Source organism: Varanus komodoensis, unplaced genomic scaffold (assembly GCF_004798865.1).
Source record: "Varanus komodoensis strain SLA01 unplaced genomic scaffold, ASM479886v1 scaffold112, whole genome shotgun sequence".
NCBI classification, from domain to species: domain Eukaryota; kingdom Metazoa; phylum Chordata; class Lepidosauria; order Squamata; family Varanidae; genus Varanus; species Varanus komodoensis.
This window is the reverse complement of record NW_025335322.1, coordinates 225,490-245,977: the sequence shown is the minus strand read 5'-3', so window position 1 is coordinate 245,977 and position 20,488 is coordinate 225,490. Positions and strand designations below refer to the sequence as shown.

The 20,488-nt window shown below is 54.8% G+C and overlaps 1 protein-coding gene across 1 annotated transcript in view; it reads left to right on the top strand.

Annotated features, from left to right (window-relative positions):
• Window positions 1–8,217: 8,217 nt before the first annotated feature.
• CDH24 (cadherin 24) overlaps window positions 8,218–20,488 on the top strand; it is a 15,753-nt gene continuing 3,482 nt past the window's right edge. Inside the window, exons 1-11 of the mRNA XM_044420885.1 lie at window positions 8,218–8,436; window positions 8,688–8,982; window positions 13,006–13,125; window positions 14,229–14,396; window positions 15,677–15,867; window positions 16,334–16,587; window positions 16,700–16,836; window positions 17,704–17,825; window positions 17,961–18,075; window positions 18,677–18,925; window positions 20,300–20,486. Coding sequence (XP_044276820.1) covers window positions 8,218–8,436; window positions 8,688–8,982; window positions 13,006–13,125; window positions 14,229–14,396; window positions 15,677–15,867; window positions 16,334–16,587; window positions 16,700–16,836; window positions 17,704–17,825; window positions 17,961–18,075; window positions 18,677–18,925; window positions 20,300–20,486 — 2,057 coding nt within the window. The remainder of the gene's footprint in view (window positions 8,437–8,687; window positions 8,983–13,005; window positions 13,126–14,228; window positions 14,397–15,676; window positions 15,868–16,333; window positions 16,588–16,699; window positions 16,837–17,703; window positions 17,826–17,960; window positions 18,076–18,676; window positions 18,926–20,299; window positions 20,487–20,488) is intronic.

The window sequence follows — 20,488 nt, the reverse complement described above, 5'->3', positions numbered from 1 at the left end:
GGGGGGGCTGCCCGTGGGTCAGGGCTGGGGGGGGAGCCACTGTCGCAATGCCAGGGGTGGGGAGAATGCCACGCCCGGGGGGGGGGCGCGTTTCCTCTCGCGCTCCCTTTTGCTCAGCCCCCCTCCTCCTGGCGGGGGGAGCGTGGTGGCGGAGAAAGGCGAGGGAGGGGGCGCATCGGAGCAGCATCTCTGCAGAAGCAGGGAGGCATCGCTGCGTCCCTCCGTCTCCGGGCTTGCCGCGCTCCCCGCTCCCCCTCGCCCTTCGCCTCCCCGCCGCCTGCCCCCCCGGCCCCCCACCCCACCTCTGCCCCTGCCCCTTCTTCAGACCCTCTCCGGAGTCCCGGCGACCAGGTACGGACCCTTCACTTTTCTTGGACTGGGGAGACGGAATCGGGAAGGTGGAGCCCCCGGAGGGCACGGGCGGGAGCGAGGAGGGCGGGGGCTTGCATCTGGGGAGGGGGCGCACGGGGGCGAGCCCCCCAGGCAGCAAGACGCCAGTTTCCCCCTTTGTGCGTTTTCCTTTCCTTGGGATCGGGCGGGGGGTCCCCTAGACTGCCTGGGGTCCAGGGAGCGGGAAGGGGGCAGGAACCCCTAACTGACAAAAGGCAAAGTATCTGGGGCGGGGGCGGGGGATTCCTGCCTCGGTTTCTCCCACTTTCTCCTTCCCAGACCCAGCTGCGTGCGTCTCTCCCCCTTTCCCTCCCCTCGCCACCTATCGCTATGGGGGGAAGTCTGGGATGAAAGTTTGCTTAGGGACGTGACAGGCGCGGGGCGGGGGGCGCGGTGTGGCTCCCGAGGCGTCTGCGCCCCCCCCCCCCGTCCGCCTCCCCTGCCTCGCTCCGCGTCCGGAGAGGATCCCGAATGGATGGTGACAAACGTCGTGGCTGGCGGGATTCCCTTCCCGTCTGGGAGGAGAGGGCCCCCCGAGGACCCCCCCATTCCCAGACGCTCTCCCCCCGCGCCTTCCCTCTCCTCCTTTCGGTCTGTCTCATTCCGGGATTCGAGGCGCCTCATTAGGAATTTCGCTCACGCAGACCCGGGTTGTAAATTTACCCCAGGAGTCCTAGACTGCAGCGCGGGGAGGGGGCCGGGGAAGATGGGAGATCGTGGGAGGACACCTGCTGGCACGGAGATGGGGCGAAGGAGATGAATCACAAGGTGTCCCCCCCGCCCCCCCCCCCCCCCCCTGGCTGCTGCCCCCCCCCCCAAGGTTCCCCGGGGGGGGGGCGGGGGGGCTTGCGCCCCCCCCAAGGCGCCGCCCCCAAACCCCCCCCCCCCCCCCCCCGTCTTGAAGAGGCTTCTTCCGTTCCCCCCTGCGCGCCTTCCCTGCCTGGATCGTATCCCTCTTCAAAGATGGATTAATGCATCTCGGAGTAAGGACCAAGCGACCCTCCCAGCTTAGCATCTCCATAGCTCGCTAACTGCCCCCCCCCACACCCCCCCCGAAAGCCTGGCCTTTCTCCTCCATGTACCAATGGGGCCTGACCCACACATGCCACCCCACACCCCCACACAGGAGCTGTCCCCAGCTAGCCATCCCCCAAACCCACACATTCATTTTGGGGGTTTCCCTCAGTCGAGTCCCTGAGAGATGATCCAGTTCTACAGATGTCCCTCAAATCCAACTTTCTGACCCCCACCCCCAAACTTTGGCCTTGTTCCCAGGCAATACCTGCAACCCCCCCCCCCCATCATCACCCACCCTCTCCCTTCTCCCTCCAAACACCTGCTGACTCCTTTCCTTTTCTGCGCCTGCAAGTGGCATTAAAGCACTGGGGAGAGCGGGAATTAGAGAGTCGGGCCCCAGCCTGCTCCCATGGTTTCTTTCCATCATTCCTGAGTTCTGCCTCCCTGAGGAATTGCCCCCATCCCATCCTTTTCCTTCCCCTTTGCCTTTCCTTCCCCCACCACCAAGGGCTGCATCCATTCTCCTGGAGTCAATTTTCTGATGAGGCGAAATAAGATTTGTTGGGTTTATTCTCCCAGGGTCTGGGAATAACTAATCCTAAAAAATCCGCTTAGATTTGGGCAAGAGGGGAGGGGGAGAGGAAAGAGACAGAGCGGCCTGGAGGGAAGACCAAATAGATGAAGAGAGGGGAATTGGCAGGGGATGGAGAGAAGGGTGCCCATTGGCAACCAAGGAAGGAAGGGATGAATGAAGGAATGAATTAAAACAAAGGAAAAATGTGATGGGTTATTGTGCTTTTCGGAGCTTTGGGTCCCCCACTCAGATCTGCTGATCTCTTTTCATGGCATCTACAAACTGTAGGGTGGAAGATCTGTGTTTGCCGAAGCTACTAAAAATTGACACTTGGAAAGCGAAGTGTAAATGTGATATTTCTATAGGGGCTTTTTCTTTTCCATATTATTTATAAAAATGTGAATGCTTTAAATCAGTACACACGTCTGAAGGGCCCCCCAAGGATGGTTTAACTTCTCAAATGTCCCGGAGAAAGGAAATTATTATATAATGTGTGTGTGAGAGAGAGGGAGAGGGAGAGAGAGCTGTAAGATGATGGATAAATGGATGATTTCAGGCTTGCCATGTTTATCTTAGCAGGCTGGTTCTTCAGTCTCTACCGGCTGTCTGAGATGAGGAGAAAGCAAGCAAATGAACGGTTCCTACTTTGTGATTTCCATGTCTAGAAAAGGTTTGCTTAGGATGCCGTCCTGTGCGTGGTTAGACAGAAAGAAGCCCTGCGTTACTGCTAAGAGTTGTAGGACTGCTTTCTTCTAAACATGCATAGGATGACATCCTTCTTTACATGCTGGAGCCCTGAGCTCATGTCAAAAGCACAGGAACAGGGCTGGTATGACAACGGGCAACCCATTCTGATGGATAAACAAGCAACGAGATTGCAACACCTCTGGGCATGCCAACTCAAAACTGCTTAATTCAGAAGAAGACATCCAGAAACACAATCAGTCCGGATTAGTTTGCCTGCATTCTTTAATCCAGAATAACTACCACCTCCCTGATTCCGTATTCACAGTCCCTAAAGCAGATTAGAATCCACTCTTCTGTGTCGTCTGCTTTAATGAACCAACCAACAGACCAGCAAACCAATATTCTTGTAGTAAAAGATCTATAGGAAGTTAATGGAAGAGGTTCCATCATCAAGAAAGCACGGTTGATTTAGTTAAAAGGAAAGTCAGTTACAAAGCCTGCTTTTCACTTTCTAAATCACACAACTTTCACAAGGGCCCCATTTCAGATTAAAGGGTGTTGCTAGCGTACACACGTGCGTGCGTGAAAGAGAGAGAGAGAGAGTCCTTGACCTGTTTTGCAGCACCTTGGGATGTGAAACTATCATAAGGAAACAGGTGCTCTGGAGCTAAGCAGTGCCCTTTCCATCAAGACGGAATAAGCCCAAACCAGCTAGAGGCAGGATGCCCAGCTCAGAGGGTGCGAGCATCTGGCAGTCTCGGGCACAGGTACCTCAGTTCACGAAGGAGGGCAGGGAGTGGAGACCTCTGGCAGCACATCTGCCCTGCCTACAGAAGTTTGCAGGTTCGATCCGCAGCGACTCCAACAAATCAAAAATAAAACCAGGTCACAGGAAAAAATGCTTTGCCCAAGAGCTTGAAAAACTGCTGCCAGCCAGAGCAAATGACAGCTTTCTGCGTCTTTGTGTACCAAATCATTTACTTTTGTTCTGCTGCATAACTAAGAACTGTCATCATTTGTTCAGACCTTCCCCACAGATGACAGTCATAGCCTCTCTCATAAAAAGGCCTGGAAAGAGGCATGCGCGTGAACATTTAAATATGACCCCAACGCTGTGACTGCCAGGAGCAGTTCCCGGAGTCGCCAAAGGTGCTTCCCGTGGGCTCCCTTTTAGGACCCGGTTTCTTCAGATCAGGTGCATGCATTTTCAGCAAGGGTGGCCCAGTTATAAGACAGCCCAAACGCCCCACCGTAGGCAGCCACAGACGGAGAAATTTTGCCCCCAATGTGCCACTTCTGGAATAGTTTCACTGGCTCAGAAACAGTGCTAGTGGGCAAGCGTCCTTTGGGATGGGTTTGCTCTGCCTCGGGCGAGGGTGGGCTGCTTCGTCCACCGGCTTAGCCATCTCAACCTGGCATTGGAACTTGCAGATCTCTGGGGAAGCATCCGAACACGAAAACAGAACTTTGCAACCGTCTGTTTCTGCGTCCGCTTAACGGCCTCGCCGTGTGTGCAGGCCGGCCACATTTTGGTTTTCACAGAGCGCGTTTTGAGGGCTTTGCCCCGTCCCACTTGTGAGCGAGGCTTTGGGCTTCTTTTGCGTGTCTTGCTTAAGAGGCAGGTCTAGAACACACCGAGTGTGAAACAAGCTTCTTCCATCTGCTATCAGGCACGGTTTTGCTCATGCACCCAGGAGCATTAAAGAATGGGCAACGGGTGAATTCCTCGAGCGAGCTCTTGCCATGTCTGTTTTACCAGGGCGAAGTCTAACCTGTGCTAGTGACCTGCGAACAGTAATTAATTCTGGGTTGATTAGACGGGGAATAAATGAATCAGTAGCCTCCATGCCTCTTTACACGCACATGGAGGGGGTTTTGAGAGCCCACCAGGGCCTTTCCTGTCCAAGGGTGAATATTACTAATGCGGGATAGAAAGGGGAAGTTGCAAGGCCTAAATTACACCCCCCCCCCGCCCAGTGTGATGACCATGTAGCGCTTTGTTTTTCACGTTTGAAAGCAAAATGGATTGCAGGCACCGTGTGTGACCAGCCTCCTCCGCAGGCCGGTCTTGCTGAGTGTTACCGTTTGGCTCAGAGGCACGATTTTGGATGTGGGTGCTTCTCTGTGGCCACTCCGGGGCTGAATTGGGACTTGGGAAGATGCTGGCTGCTCTTGCCGCAGGCCCAGGGGCTAACAAGAAGGGGCAGACAGGCTCGTGGCCTAGCGGGGTGGTTAAGGGGGACCCATGCGTGACGGGACAAGCCGGACCACCCCTTTCCCAAAGCGGCCCTGCCGGGAAATAAGCCGCCAGTGAGGATTTTGAGGCCTCGGGGCCTGCCCTGCTTCTCTGCAAATATAAGTCCGTCGCTTCCCCAGATTGGTTGTCCCACATCGATCTGCTTTCAGAGGGGAAAAGCGGCCCCCGATCTTGAACAAGCCCTTTAGCGTGTCTCTTGCTTTCCTCGGCCTCAGCGGACACAGCCAGTTTCTACTCTCCCCCTTCCTTGTGACGTCCTTTTAAACATTTGGAAGCCGCCACTCCTTGGCCTACAGGAAGACGGGCAATGCGACACGTTCTGTTCTCATCAGGGCTGGCCCTGGAGCCGACATGCCACACGGCCAGCGCTTGACCCGCGGGGCCTCCAAGGTCACCCGTCCTTCGGGGAGGGGTGCTCCTCTTGCAGGCAGCTTTCTGCAGGAAGAGAATGGAGTAGGGCGGATAAGATCCGGCCAAGTGACTGGCGGGGCTGGGGAGCGACTGCAGGGAGCAGAACGGATCCCGGGCTCCGCCTCAGCCCCAGGACCCGTTTAGGGTGAACGAGCCTTGTCTCTGCAAGGACTGTTCCCCTCTTCCTCCCATCCAGAATACCCCCCTTTAAGGGCAGAAGGTTCGGGGCCAGATTGGGGCACCCCACTGGCGAGATGAAAGTGCTCTGGGGCCTAGACTCTCGAGCCTCGTCTCTGCAAGGACCATTCCCCTCTTCCTTCCATCCAGAATACCCCCCTTTAAGGGCAGAAGGTTCGGGGCCAGATTGGGGCACCCCACTGGCGAGATGAAAGCGCTCTGGGGCCTAGACTCTCGGCATTCCTCCAAAGGGAGGGACAGGCGCTCTGCTTGGGTGCCAAATTGGAGCTCGGCAGCCGCAGGGCTCCCGGCTGCGTCCCGTCACGGAAAACACGAGCCACCCCGCCTCCGCCCGGCGCGCCAAGGCCAGCTCAAAGCACACCCCAAACAGGGTGTGTGTGTGTGTGGGGGGGGGGGGGAGCGCACGCTGGCAGTGCCCCCTGGCGCCGCTTTCTCCTCTCCACCCACCTCCCCGCTTTGCTCATTTCCTCGCTGTTTATCTTCATTTCCGATCAATAAGGAGAAGCCAAGTGACTGAAACATTGTTTCAGAATGAATTACTGCGATTGCCGCCGGGTGCCAGGAGGTGGGGGCAGTGAAGGGCCCGGGATGGGCGGTCCCTGCACTCCCAACAGGGGGCGCCCTCCAAGGGCCAGCTGGGGGCTTTCATTAGTTGCACTCCTCGATCACGCCGGGTCAGCCCTCGGTTGGGCCTGGCTGCCCTGCGGGTTAATTGGGTTGAACGAAGGCATCTCAGGGAAATCATCCTTAACGAGGAACCAGAGAGCAGGAGAGAGACTGTGAGAGAGGGTGGGGGGGCGATGAACTCTGGCACTGGCGGAGCAAGAGTCGTCCAAAGCGGGCGTGGAAATGTGGCAGCGCTGCTCATGGGGCGGAGTGGTGGAGCCCAAGCAAGGGAGCGGGCAGAATCGGCGGCTGGGCCCAGCTCCAGCTTCTGCTTTCATTGGCAGAGCTTAATCTGGAACGTAGGAAAGAAGAGCCAAGCGTTCCCCTGGGCATGTGCAGAGTGCCCTTCTCACTGACGGACGACGGGGCTACGGAGAAGGGGTCCTGAGCAAGATCGTGGTGTTTCCAGCTCCATGTGGTTGTGACCTCCTTTTTTCTTGAAAGGAATTGCTAGCCAGGCAGGCAGGAAATACGTTCTGGAGGGACTTGTGGGCACGATAAGAGGATACTCCAACTGATGAGCTGTTAACCCAGCAGTGTGGTCAAGGGTCCTAGAACAGAGAGGATGATGGGACTTCCGTGCGTCCTCCGTGACCCAAATCAACGACAGCCGCCACTTCGCATTTTGCCCGCTCCACGAGCGTGGTCGAAATACCTTGCTGAAACCCCATCATGTTTGCCGGGCTTCTTGTATCTCTCCGTTCCCAGAGGGGAAGGTTTGGGGATGAATTATCCGACAACACCCTTGCAAACATGCACACGCCGGCGGAGGCTGTATCTCGGCTTGTTCTGCCCTTTCCTGTGTCTGCGTCTATCTCTCTGTCCGTCCGTCCGTCCGGCGCTCCATCCATCATCTTCCCTCTCTTGTCTGCAGGGCAGCCTGAGGAGCCGGGCCTGAGGGGAATGTAAAACAGACGCACAGGCGGGAGAAAGCGAGAGCAAGAGGGAGGGATGCAGGCAAGACGGGAGGATAGATAAATAATCTACACGGATGGACGGATGGCTGGGCAGATGGCTTAGATGAATAGTTAAATGCCGTCCGTGGACAGGTTGTTGATGGGCAGGTGGAAGGCGCGGTGGGCATATTGAAGATCTCTCTGGACGGATGGATGAATGCCAAGCGGGTGTTTAAGGAGACGGATGGATGCTTTAAAGGGGAGTGCAGGGAGGCGAGGAAGGAGGAAAGGCGAGGTGCGGAAAAGCGAGTTTTGTGGTGGTGGTCCTGGTCAAAACGTGGCACGCAGGGGCAAGCGACTGTTGGCGTAGTTCTCCATGAGGACCAGCCGCTTGGTGAGTGACTGTGCATTGATGGGGAAGCACAAAGAGCTGGGGCTTCCCTGGGCAAGAGGGGAGAACTCTGAAGTCCCAAGGGGCCCATTTGGCAAGCTGAGTTAAGTGGTGGGCGGGCAGGGAGCGCTGGTCCCCAAACAACTCACTCAGGTTTAGTGTTCGCGCTCAGCTTCGGCGACCGAATCCAGACTGCCTCTCCCTGTTAGCTTCCTTCCACTTCTTGATTCAGAGCAGGCCGATCCTCACTTCACCTGAGAGGGACAGGTTCAGATTCTGAATCGAGCAATTCTCCGTCCCAGAATGGACTCGGCAGAGCCCAGAGGGAAGCATGGAGTGCAAGAACGACCAATCAGACCAGTTTACCTGCACAGGGCAGCGTACCTGTACTAGGTAAACCTGCCTCCACCAAAGGCATACATTTCCCCCCCGACAGCCGAGTCGCACCTCTAGCCTCTGCTTCTTTCTTTCCCATTTCTGGCACCACCAGATAAAAGGCAGGCTGGGGATTGGGGCCGTACCCTGTACTAGGAGTTATCCGTATGGTTCCGTCCTTGACGTGGGGAGTGGGAGACGGCGAGATCGGATGAGTGCCACCCGTCCTACCGGGTGCCTGATATCGGGCCTGTCCCTCTTCTTCCAGACCCACACAGATGGGGTAGCCGGTCCCCATGGGCAGCGTGGATGAGCCGTGCCCGCCACCGCAGGAGGACTGAACTGCCGCGACGCCATGGCCAGCTTTCTGCAGCTGCTCCTGGCCTGGCTGGGGGGGTGCGGCTGCGCGGGCCGCCTCCTGCCCCTTGGCGAGGGAACCAGGGCCGGCTCCTTCCAGGGAAACATGTCTCAGCGCTGGGAGCGGCCCCTGCTGAGGTCCCGTCGCAGCTGGGTCTGGAACCAGTTTTTCGTCATCGAGGAGTATGCCGGACCCGAGCCCGTCCTCATCGGCAGGGTGAGCCCCTGAAAACGCGGGCCGAGCGTTTGGCGAGGGCAGGGGGCGCGATCGGGTGGGATCGGGCTGCCAGCATCCGTGGGACACATCCCCCCTTTTCACCCTTCCTTTTCCTAGGCCCTGGCCTGTGCCCCAATTCCCTAGGCTCGGGGTACAGAGCCCCGCTAATAATTAGGGTGCTGCGCCAAGCAGCTTCGTTAGCTCTCCTGACACTGCCCCGTTCCGTCCTCCCGGCTCTCCTTGCCCGACAGCTTCACACGGACGTGGACCGTGGCGAGGGCCGCATCAAGTACGTGTTGACCGGGGAAGGGGCAGGCACCGTCTTCGTGATCGATGAGAAGACGGGCAACATTCACGTCACCAAGACGCTGGACAGAGAGGAGAAGGCGCAGTATACGCTGCTGGCCCAAGCGGTGGACCGGGCCTCCAACCGGCCCCTCGAGCCCCCGTCTGAATTCATTATCAAAGTCCAAGACATCAACGACAACCCCCCGGTCTTCCTGCACGCTCCCTACCATGCCACTGTGCCCGAGATGAGTAACGTGGGTGAGTTTAGCGGGGAGGCCTCTGGCGTGGGGCTCGTGGACCCCCGGCGAGGTTCCTGGCTCCTTCTGCGTTTCGTTTCTTACCTCCCGCCTCCCAAATCATTTTAGTTTTAGCTGGTGGGGGTACGATGCTGCAAAGCCAAAGTTAACACCTTCTACAGGAGGTCGTTGAGGCCCCATCGGTGAGGGTGTTCAAAGATAGGCTGGACATGCACATGGTGGGCATGTCATGAGTGAAGCTGGTTGGAGACGGGGGTCAGACTAGATGGCCTGAGGAACCCCTTCTGACTTGCTCTGTTTCTATGTTTCTATATGGGTCGAAAAGCATTGTTTTCTTTTGGAGCTCAATTTCCACCTCAGCCTTGTACTTCTGCTATAATCTCAACAATTTGACTCCTGGGAAATGTGTGTTTCTTTGAGCAGCCAAGGTGGCCATTTTATGGATAGGCGACTCCCCTCCACCTGCGATGCTGGCCATTTTGTGAGAGTGCCCGGGACGCTTTCTGAACCTTCCAGAAGGGTCTGCCAATGCAAAAATATTAGTGATCCCTGGCTAATGGGGGAATTCTTATTTGCTGGCTCAATCGTAAGAGTGGCACATCCTACCTATTTACACGTAGGAAGCTTTAATATTGATTGGAAGGAGGGAAACGTCCCGTTTTCTTGGATTTGGGGCAAGCCCAGAGTTCAGCCTGTTGCCTTAGCATTCCCCCCCCAGCCTCCTCCCTTTCCTCGCTATTTCCCCACTCAAGAGAAGATGGAAACTGGAGAACCAATTCAGCAGAACCAATTCTTCCCCATCCTCTCTCCCCTGTGGAAAAAGACAGAGCTGAGTTCAGACAACACTAAAACACACGCCCAAGGATTGAGACTGGGTTGAGTGTGTGTACTTGTTGAAATGTGGGTGTTCAGACAAAACCTACCACAAGTCAGGGGTTGTCAGCGTAGCTTATAAACCAAACTTAAGCCACTCTGAAAAAACCATTGTGGGTTTGCATGACATGGCAAGCTACCCTGGCTTATAAACCATGGCAAGTTTTCATGTTGTGTTCCAAATAACTAGAAGTGTTCCAGACAGACAGACAGACAGACAGATAGCAGAGATGTGAGGGAAAGCCAGCCAGCAGTACGAGCCCCATTTGGAAATTATCTCCTGTATTCTAGCATTGTGTTGGGAGCTGTAAAGTGCCGGGTTAACTGACAAGCCCCAGGCCTCTATTTTTAATGTTATCAAACTATATTACATTGCATTATTGTTGAATATAAGACAGTTGCTGGGGAGAGTCCGAAGCAGAAGCGGAGGAAACCAGCTACAAGATGCTGGTTGGAACCAACCGCAGCCGAGCAGGGCTGTCAAGGATAGGGGGGCCACCATAAGTCGGGGATGACTTGACAGTGTGTCACAACACCAACCAACAACAACACAACAGCTTCAAATCTGTGAAGCGATTTGCATTGCGCCTTTGACTTGTTCTGTGAGATTGAATGTTAGTCCTTCTTCAAGTAGACCGTTCCAACGACTGGCACAAGGCCGTCCTGAGTCACTTAAGGCCCTTCTGATTCAGTGGGTCTACTCTGAGTAGAACTAACACGGGACACAATCCGCCTGTCCTTTTAGGCCCTCTTCCCAAAAGTGCCAGCTTTGGCCTACGTCATTTCACAAGCCGCACCTCCAGTGTTGTGTCTCTCAGACTTTTGGCAGTGTGGGATGAGGTTTTAATGCGGTCCTGGAGTTTTCTTTTCGATCCTTGGACAAATGCGTCTCCGTGTGTGAACGATGTTTACAGGTTGGCATGAAATGGATTTTTACACTGAGTGTCATGTTATTTTAAATGCTTTTACATCTTCGTAAACCACCCAGAGAACTTCAGCTATTGGGTGGTATAGAAATGCGATAAATGAAATGACATTCCGGAAATGGGGCACCCTTAGGACGGCCCAGCCCTGCTGCTGGTCCTTGGTTCGACTCCCAGCACCCTGGGATAAGGAGGGTGTTCACGCCACCCTCCCGCTGCCACGGCGGTTCTGCCTCTGCCCCTCAGCGGTCCATGCAGATCCCTCGGGGCACGATCCAGCCGAGGCACCTCGCTACAGAGTCAAGGATTCTCAAGATGAAACTAAATGGCTTGGTGTCAAGGCTGATATACAGTTTATTAAATGCTGTGATGAAATATGGATGCAGAATATAAACACGAGAAAGCTTAAATTCCCCTTATCTGTGGCTGTACTGGTTCCCTGAAGAGGCATGGGGATGCTCCATGGGCCTTCAGGGTTGCCGGAGCAAGCGATGCGTCAATTCCTATTCCCAGTCAGAGAACAAAAGACAATGCTATGGATTTTATGCAGTTTCTCTTCCCCCGTTTCAGAGGCTGGCAGTACACACAGGCCCTAACACCGCCGCCCCACTCCCTTGGAAGACAGGGAGGGACAAAGCAGCTTGAAGGAAAGCAAACAGTTTTAGTTCTCGCAGCAAAAGCAGCTCTTATCTAAGGAGCATACTTGGGGAAATCAACTCCAAGGCAATTATCTCTGGTGTCCTTCCTAAGAAGCCAAAGGCTGTAAGACCTTGGCTTGCCTCCAAAGAACAATTCCACCCTTTTGGTTGCTGGGAAAGCTCATTGCCCTGAAGAGCTTAATAAATGCCTTGCTTGTCTTCCGGAAGAGTCCATCCAATACAAGCATCTCCTCCTCATAAACCTCCCTTTCAATTAGAGTAGACTCCCAACTATCCCGCCTCATGTGGCACGGAAGGGCAGGCCGGATGGCAAAAAAGCCAGATAGGCCGGAGTTCCATAAATGCTCACTTCCTACCCCACCCATACCATTAAAAACACCCTTTTTATACCAAAACCCGCTCCTATTCATATTTTCTGACCTCTTAGTACAGGCCAGTACTTTATAAATGTTTGTTATGTACCGTACTGTATGGTTTAAAAATTTATTACCGAAAAAGGAAGTCCAAGGATAAAAATGTTGTACACATTTTAAGATAAATTTTATAATATCTAACAATTGCAGGAAACATAAAATCATGTACACTGTACAGTATGTATACATACACTTTTAAAATAAACAAAACATTAACGTAAAACGTAGGCTTAATTCTTACAATAATTATTTAAACTTATTTTACTGTTCATTGATAGTTATTTTTTAACTAGGCCGGATAGTACAGAGGCCGGATAGTCACGAGCCGGATAGTTGAGAGTCTACTGCATAAAGACCGTATGGCAAGCTAAATAATTCCACCTTTTGCCCAGGAGTCTTTGGGGACGTAACGCCTGCACCCTGACCGGCAGGAGCAGCAGCCAAAGCGCCCTCTGCTGCAAAGCACTGCATTCTAACTGATAGTACTTGTATGCCACTTAGTACAGTGAAATCTCTAAACCAAAATATGTGTTCTCCTCGGATGCCACTTGTGGCTTTGCGGCCTCGGCAAGTTGCTGCAGGGAGCTGGAAGCCCACACACACACGACGGACACATTTGGACCCACCAACCAAAATGGGCCACCTGAAGAAGCCCAGAGAACGTTCCAGGAATTGTAGGAATGTAAGATTTGTTGTAAAGCACCCAGAGGGCTTTGGGTGTTGGGAGGTGTAGAAATTAAGCAATCATAAATTGTAAGAAAAATAAAACCTGGACCAGACCAAGAGTTCATCTAGTCAGGCATCCCACCCATCTGTCCAGGCAAGGCTTCCAGTTTTTCTTGAATTAAAACTTGGAGGTGTGTGTTGATTCCTACTGCACAAAGAATTGCTTGGTCTTGGGGAAGGCCATTCCCTCTCAGAAAAATCCACCCCTCTGTGCTGCTACAGGAATGGCTGATTTAGGCAGGCTTGCCCAAGCTGAACAGGGACTCATGCAGGGCATAGCAGGTAGACTCCTCTCAAGAGTTTTTCCTCTAAATCACAACGTGGTGAGGCGCTTCAAGGCTCTTTTAGGGCTCTGACCCACCACCCATTCAGAGCACAGGTGTGCTCACGTCCCTTCCTCCATCTCTCTCCCTCTGCTCTGCTTCCGCAGGTACATCTGTGATCCAGGTGACGGCCCACGATGCAGATGACGCTGCGTACGGGAACAGCGCCAAGCTGGTCTATACGGTACTCGAGGGGTTGCCGTTCTTCTCCGTCGACCCCCAGACGGGTACACAACTGGGGGGGCAGATTTGGGGTGGAGGGTAATGGCACAGGTGCCACCCCAGTCTCGAGGAAAGGAATAACTGGGGTGGGAAGGAATCGTGGTATGCTCCTTGGGATTGGGACCTACTGGCGGATTTCTGCTCCTGGTTGAAGAGCTCCGTAGGGGCTGTCCTCGCACTGGAAGCCTTCACTGATCTGGTGAGGTGTCCAGTCCAAATCCAGACGCAGGGCCACATGGCACGTGGCCAACCCTCTGCGCTAGGAGGAAAGTGGCATGACTTACGCAGATTTCAGCCGTCCTTTCTCAATCGGCCGCTCTGCCTGTGCGCTGCCGAGCGCACGTGTTCTGCTCAGTGGCTGCCCTTTGTCCTCTTCTCAGTGACGTTTATTTATTTATTTTTTAAAACATTTCTATGCCGCCCCATTCGCCGAAGCCCCGGGGCGGCTCACAACATAAATTAAAATACAAGAAGTAACAATATAAAATGTTCCGTGTCCTTTTGGTTTGCCAATGCGAAAGTGGCTCCCTGGGAGAGGATGACAGAGACGCTGCCTGCGTCCTTGTGTGTGGCAAGAGGCACCTTCAGGGGAAAACACAACTGCCTTCTTTGCATTTTGGGAATGTTGCTTTAGTAGACCACAGCAAGATGTGTTTGGGAATGAAGGTGGCTAGGCCAAGAGGCCAGACCGCCACGAAAGGACCAGCGCTATCCAGGGGTGAGGAGAGTTGTACTACAAAGAGACTTAAATTCTGAAAGGGCCGTCTAACCTCTACATAGCCTTGTTCCTCGCCAACCAGCACACATACCTGGTCACCCATGAAGAGCTAATTTCATTAACTTTCCCTCTATATATCTGCCTTTGAATTGTGATCGCGTGAGCCTACAGACCACAGAACGGTCGAATCAGGTTTGCAGCTTCTCCAGCCAGCTCGGTCCCCTTAACTGGTCTCCAGCTTCATCCGCCTTCCCCTCCACCTGTCTTGAGGTGGGGCAACCTGAGATGATGGAGGGGAAATCTGTGGGTGGGGAGACGCCACCTGTCCCTACCAGTCCTTCAGCCATTGTCTCTCTTCCTCTCTCCCCTACTCTCTCCGCACGGTGGTAGGAGTGATCCGGACGGCTACACCCAACATGGACCGGGAAACACAACAGGAATTCCTCATTGTGGTGCAGGCCAAGGATATGGGGGGCCACGCAGGGGGCCTTTCCGGAAGCACAACTGTCACAGTCACGCTTAGTGATGTCAACGACAACCCACCCCGCTTCCCGCAGAGTGAGTAGGAAGGGCCCAGTGAGCACTGGGCCTCGGTTGTTACAGCTGTTCTCTCGGTGTGGAAATGGCTCTTTCCTGACTGGGAGAGACGGGGTACAATATACCTATTGTAGGAGTTGCCTAGGCTAATACGGGTTTTAACAAAGCTTTGAGGACGGTGCAGAAGTGGCTGAAGCGGAACAAGGAGGTCCAGATGGAGCAATCCTTCTCCTTGCAAATTTTGCAGATTGCCTGTTGGTTTACTAGATTTGTGCTTGTCGAAGTCTAACAGTGTTGTCCTATAAATAGATTCATGCATTCATAGAATAGTAGGGCTGGAAGGGGCCAAGGAGGCCATCTAGTCCAGCCCCCTGCTGTTGCAGGACACCAAGGTACACCACCCCACTCAGATGTCTGTCCAGCTTCCTTTTGAATGTCCCCAGTGTGGGAGAGCCCCCCACCTCTCCAGGCAGCTGGTCCCACTGTCCTCTTGCTCAGACAGTGAGGAAGCTTTTCCTGATGTCCAGCCTGAATCTGGGTTGTCACAACCTGAGTTGATTATTCTATGTCCTGCACTCAGGGATGAGTGAGAAGCAATCTTTTCCTTCCTCTGTGTCGGCAATTGAGGTACTATAAGTAACATGTAATAGTTAAGGGGATTGAAGGTTGCAGGTTTGTAACTCAGAACTTGGTAATACTAAGAATTTTAAATGTATTTTGATATATTATTACAAAACTCATAAGTACAAAATTCACATACAGCAAAGCATTCAGTAATTTCCTGAATGTTATGGTACTGATACCATAATCATTAACAAATATGTAACAGGCAAACAGATATGCACACATAAGCATCCAAATAAAGAATAATATAACCTCTTAAACCAGCTGCAGAAAGGAAATGTCATATACAAGATTCAGCATATAATATGTTTTAGAAATGCAGTTATGAATTAATGCAAAACGTAACAGCATCTTCTGTATCAAGTTGTGTGGGGACTTCCAGGAACAGGGAAATTAATGTCTCCCTTCTACGGAATACTGAAACTCCTGTGGAAATCCACCTGGGAATTGTCCAGATTCCTAGAGGGGTTCTGAGCAAGATGCCGGTGGCAGTGAAGGATCCCCGAATCAGTCATTGTCCCCTCAGTTGTTTGTCTGCAAGAGCTTCCCTGAAATGCAGTTCGACCCCCTGACTGAGAGGTTCCTCACCCCAGTGTCGCTCAGTCCCATTATTAAGCCCCTTCTCTCACATGTTCATGCCTCTTCCCTGCATCTCCTGCCCTCTTTCCAACCTCCAGGCTCCTACCAGTTTTCTGTGGTGGAGACTGTACCCCCGGGCTTTGCAGTGGGGCGCTTGCGAGCACACGACCCCGACGAAGGGGAGAACGCCCTGCTGGCCTACCGCATCTTGGACGGAGGAGACGGAGCCGAGGCCTTCTCCATCCACACGGACGCCCTGGGTCAGGATGGGATCATCACTGTGAAGAAGGTTGGTGGGGGAGACCCCTTCCCACCCAGCCCCTCCGTAGGGACCCCGATCCCTCTTCTCTCCTTTTCCCAGAGACCCTCTGTCTGCCCTCTGGGTGGGCGCGGAGGCCGATGAAGAGGCCGAGCAAAGGGAGCGCACCGGCTCATGCAACAGCACCCGTGTGGTCGGCAGCCTCGGAACCTGGGTTTGACCTCACTCGGAACGGGCTACATATGGCTCCCAACCCATCAGAGGCAGGCTGAATCCGGCACCCTCCCATCCAGGGCCATCATTTCAGCCTCACAGCAGCGGCTTTTTAATTTCCTTTTTCCCAGAAGAAGAGGAAATTCTTCTGTCATTCACAAAGAGAGTGGCACCAGCTTTTCCCACCGTGTTCCGACTTCGCCGCCTGGCCAAACTGTTTTCTTGTGTTTTCTGCTCCTCTCCTCTCCTTCCTGATATCAAACCCCCTCCCTCCCCACCGCAGCCCCTGGACTTCGAATCCCGCCGTTCTTACACCTTCCGAGTGGAGGCCACCAACACGTTGATAGACCCCCAGTACATCCGCAAGGGCCCCTTCAAGGACGTGGCCACGGTCCGCATCAGTGTGGAGGATGCGGACGAGCCCCCGGCCTTCTCCCGCCCCGAGTATCATCTCGCCGTTTACGAGAACAGCCCGCCGGGGACCCTGGTGGGCAAAGTGACGGCGGTGGACCTGGACTCGCCCAGCAGCGCCATCCGGTAACGGCAGTCGGGGTGGGAGAACGGAGTGTCTGTGTGCGTGTTTGCAGTTGCTGCATTTATACCTGGTTGCCATGACAGCCTGATACCCCAGGTTCCCCCCATCTTCTAGATACTCCATCCTCCCGCACACGGACCCCGAGCGCTACTTCAGCATCAATCCCCAGGATGGCACGATCCTAACTTCCATGCCTCTTGACCGGGAGGTGTTGCCATGGCACAACGTTAGCGTAGTGGCAACCGAACTTGGTAAGGGTCAGGTGGGCTTGGTTTCGTGGGGTGGCCGGGGGTGGAGGCAACCCACAAAGGGGTGTGTGGGGAGCATCGGCTTCCATGCGTGGGTCAGAGTTGCTCACAAGTAAATTTATATTTTAATACAGATTTGTGTGTATTGGCAAAGTGCACCGAAGGCAAATATTTGCTCATTTATACTCTCTCTCTCTCTCTCTCTCTCTCTCTCTCGACGTGACGTTCTGTGTGGCCGCTGCTTGCTCTGGCTGCGTTCTTTTCTCGCTGCTCTGTGCCACGCCTTCGTCTCCCTTCCGCCGGTCTTCACGCTTGGCCCGTGTGCTTCCTCGTCATCCGTTATCACTGGGCGTGTGGGGGCATGCGTTTCCCTCGCATGGCCTTTGTGTGGGACCGGTGCCCTGGCCGGGGGTGTGCCTTGTGTTTTGCTGCTGTTTTGCACATGTGGGGTTGTGCACCGGGCCGTTCACGCATGCTTCATGCACGGCCACAAACGCCCCGGTCATGCCTCACGTATCCCTTTCTGGACACCGCCTTGGCCTTGCCATTTTCATGCCCCGGGGGGCACTCACTCTCGGCCCGGGGGCTGCCGTTTCGTCTTTTTGTCTGCCGCCGCCTTGGTGCCAAATGACGGGGGCCTCGCCACGAACGGCACGCGGTCCGCGCATCACGTGGAAACGCTCCGGTGATGCTTTGCATGGCTTCCCTCTGCCCCATCCTCCTCCCGCTCCCCGGGATCTTGGTTCCTGGCGTGTGGGTCATGCGTCCCGTGCGCCGGCCGTGTGCTGCCCGCATGCCGTTCCCCGGCGCAACCGTGGCACATCACACACGGCTTCCGTGTGGCTTCCCACCTCCCGCTCTTGCTCTCAGACAGCCCTGCACAAGCCTCCCACGTCCAAGTGGCCATCCAGACCCTGGATATCAACGACAATCCGCCCCAACTGGAACATAGCTATGACCCTTTTGTCTGCGATAGTGCCGTCCCAGGCCAAGTAAGTGCTTCCCAGGATTTAGGAATTGACTGGGCGCGGCGGGCCAAAGCCAGAGGAGGCAGTGCTGATACAGCGTGGGTTCCTTTCCCCCTTCCTCCTGGGTCCATGACCTGTTCCTCTCCCTTCTCCTGCCAGCTGGTCCAACTGATCCGGGCTATAGACCGAGACGAAGATGGGAACGCGAGTCGTATCATCATCCGCTCCCCGCTTGGAGTGAGGGAACCAAACGTCACTGTGCGAGACAACAGAGGTGAGAAATAGCACCTGTAGATGCCCCTGTTGGCCTGGGCACTTTAAAATAATTTCCCCCAACCCTATGGACTAGCCACTTGGGCTGCTTTTAAAACGGAAAAAAATAAAATGGAATTTCTCAATGCAGCTATTTCTCCAGAAAGGCTAGCATTTGTGCAAAGACACACAGTGCTGAGTTCTCTTTCTGTCTAGTCCCTGCAGGCCAGCTCCCTCCTCAGTTTTAGGGTGTTTCCTCTACATGGGTGCCTACCAGCCCCAAGGCATTATGCAGCTATTTTGTCTGGCACATAGAGCCTTTCAGGTGGAAAGAACAAAGACAGAAGAAGTGGTGGAAGAACATGAAGGGGTTATAGATCAAACAGCCAACCACCAGATCCCCCCACCACCTTGTCTGGAATGGCTCTTAACCTTTAACCATTGCCTTGGTGAGAAAGGAAGTTAAATTGCACTGAAGGCTCATTAAAAAGACCATACGAACATGGTTGCGTGTATTCCTTGCTATGGAGACGGCTCATATATTTTAGCTGGCCGGGACCTTTCAACATTTATCCGAAAAAGGCCCGAAGCTCACCCTTCTCTCCTGAATCTTCCCTTCCCAGATAACTCGGCCTCTCTGCTCCTCCGTGCCGCCCGCCTGCCGGCCCAAGGCAGGTCCCTGATGGTGCCGCTGGAACTGGTAGACGGGGGCTCCCCCACCCGGACGGGCTCCCCCACCCTGACAGTGAGCATCTGCCGGTGCCGGCGAGACGGGGCCATGTCCTCCTGCGGCCCCGAGGCCCTGGGATCTCCCGCGGGGCTCAGCACCGGTGCCCTGCTTGCCATCCTGGCCTGCGTCGGCACGTTGCTTGGTGAGCAAGGGGTCCCAGATGGGCGTTAGGGGTGGGAACGGTCAGGCCTGAAGGACAGGGGTGGCTTTCCAGACTGGTGCAAATGTACAGGACATTGCAGCAGAGTCTCAGCAAACTGTCCATCATAGGGCCCCCCAACCAGTAAGAAAAGAAGGTTTAAAACAGGAAGGTGGCTTCTAGAAGCGGCATGAGCGAAGTGCTGAGGATCCTGGGGCCGGGGTCCGAACAGAAAAGTGAGGGTCTCTCTGGAAGCCCATAGAGCATCTTCCTTCCCCACTGGGTGCTTTCCAGATATGCTGGACTGTAATTTCCATCATTCCGTAACGGTTCCAGCTTAGGAGTGTGGAAAGGCTTGGCCTTAAGGGTGGGTGTCCAAACTGAAGACCGGGCTTCTAGCAAATGGACAAGCTGTACCGAGGTATTTGGGAAGGGTGTGCCAAAGTTTAGCTCCACCAGTGACCTCAGAAGAGATGTTGGGAAAGAAGCTGCACTGGAGGATATGTATGCGAGGCATTCTCTGCAGTGCAGAGTTTCTTCTGAGGTGCAGCTGGACACATTTTGTGCAATTGTAAAAAAAAAAAAATTACCAGCAGAAACGAAGTTATTGTGTAGTTGGGAATAGGAACTTCCATGTGTCTGCTGTTTTCCATTTTTAAAATGCTGGGAAGTGCTCATGCATTGCAGATGGAGGCGGATGGTGGGGTTTCACCAGATTCTTCTGCAGCTAAAAATAATGCTTCGCAAGAGCGGCGCCAAGTACCAAAAAGATCCAGAGCTCAGATCCACGGGGGCGGGTGGGAGGGGGCACAAATTCGCCAATGCTAATTTACATAAGCCTTAACGTCTGTATATGCATCTTTAAGGGCTCTTTCCTCTTAAGGATGGCCTGATTTATGAAAAGGGATGCATGGAGAGGGATTTGATTTTGGACATAAATCCCAGGCAGAGCGATGCCAGCGCGGGTCTGGGGCGGGGGAGTGGCGAGCGGCCCCGTCCTTGCCACAACCTCCCCGCCGCAAGCCCGCCGGGCCAAGCCGGCGCCTGGGGCGAGGCCCTGATGGCGCCCCGCGGTTGCCCAGCTATCCCTCGCGGGGCCCTTTGCAGTCCCCCGCATGCTTTGCGGCGATCTTAAATTCGCCCTAAATTCGGTGTGTTCCGCGTGGCTTCGGCACGGCTGCAACCCGCCCCGCCAGCTCCGGCTGCGCGGCGGCCTAGGCAGGCAACGCGCGGGGCCGGCGCTGGGCGGGAAAGCAGCGGCCCCGGGCGCACCGGCCTCGCGGAGCCGCCGGGGGGGGGGGGCGCCCGTGCAGGGCCGGGGCGGCCTCGCTAACCTCTGCCCTCCCCCTGGCTTCCCCCCCGCCCCCCGCCCGCCAGCGCTGGTGCTGCTGTTCGTCGCGCTGCGGAGGCAGAAGCAGGCGGCGCTGCTGCCCTTCGAGGAGGAGGACGTCCGGGAGAACATCATCACCTACGACGACGAGGGCGGCGGCGAGGAGGACACCGAGGCCTTCGACATGGCGGCGCTGCAGAACCCCGACGCCGCGCCCGCCGCCGCGCCGCCGCCGC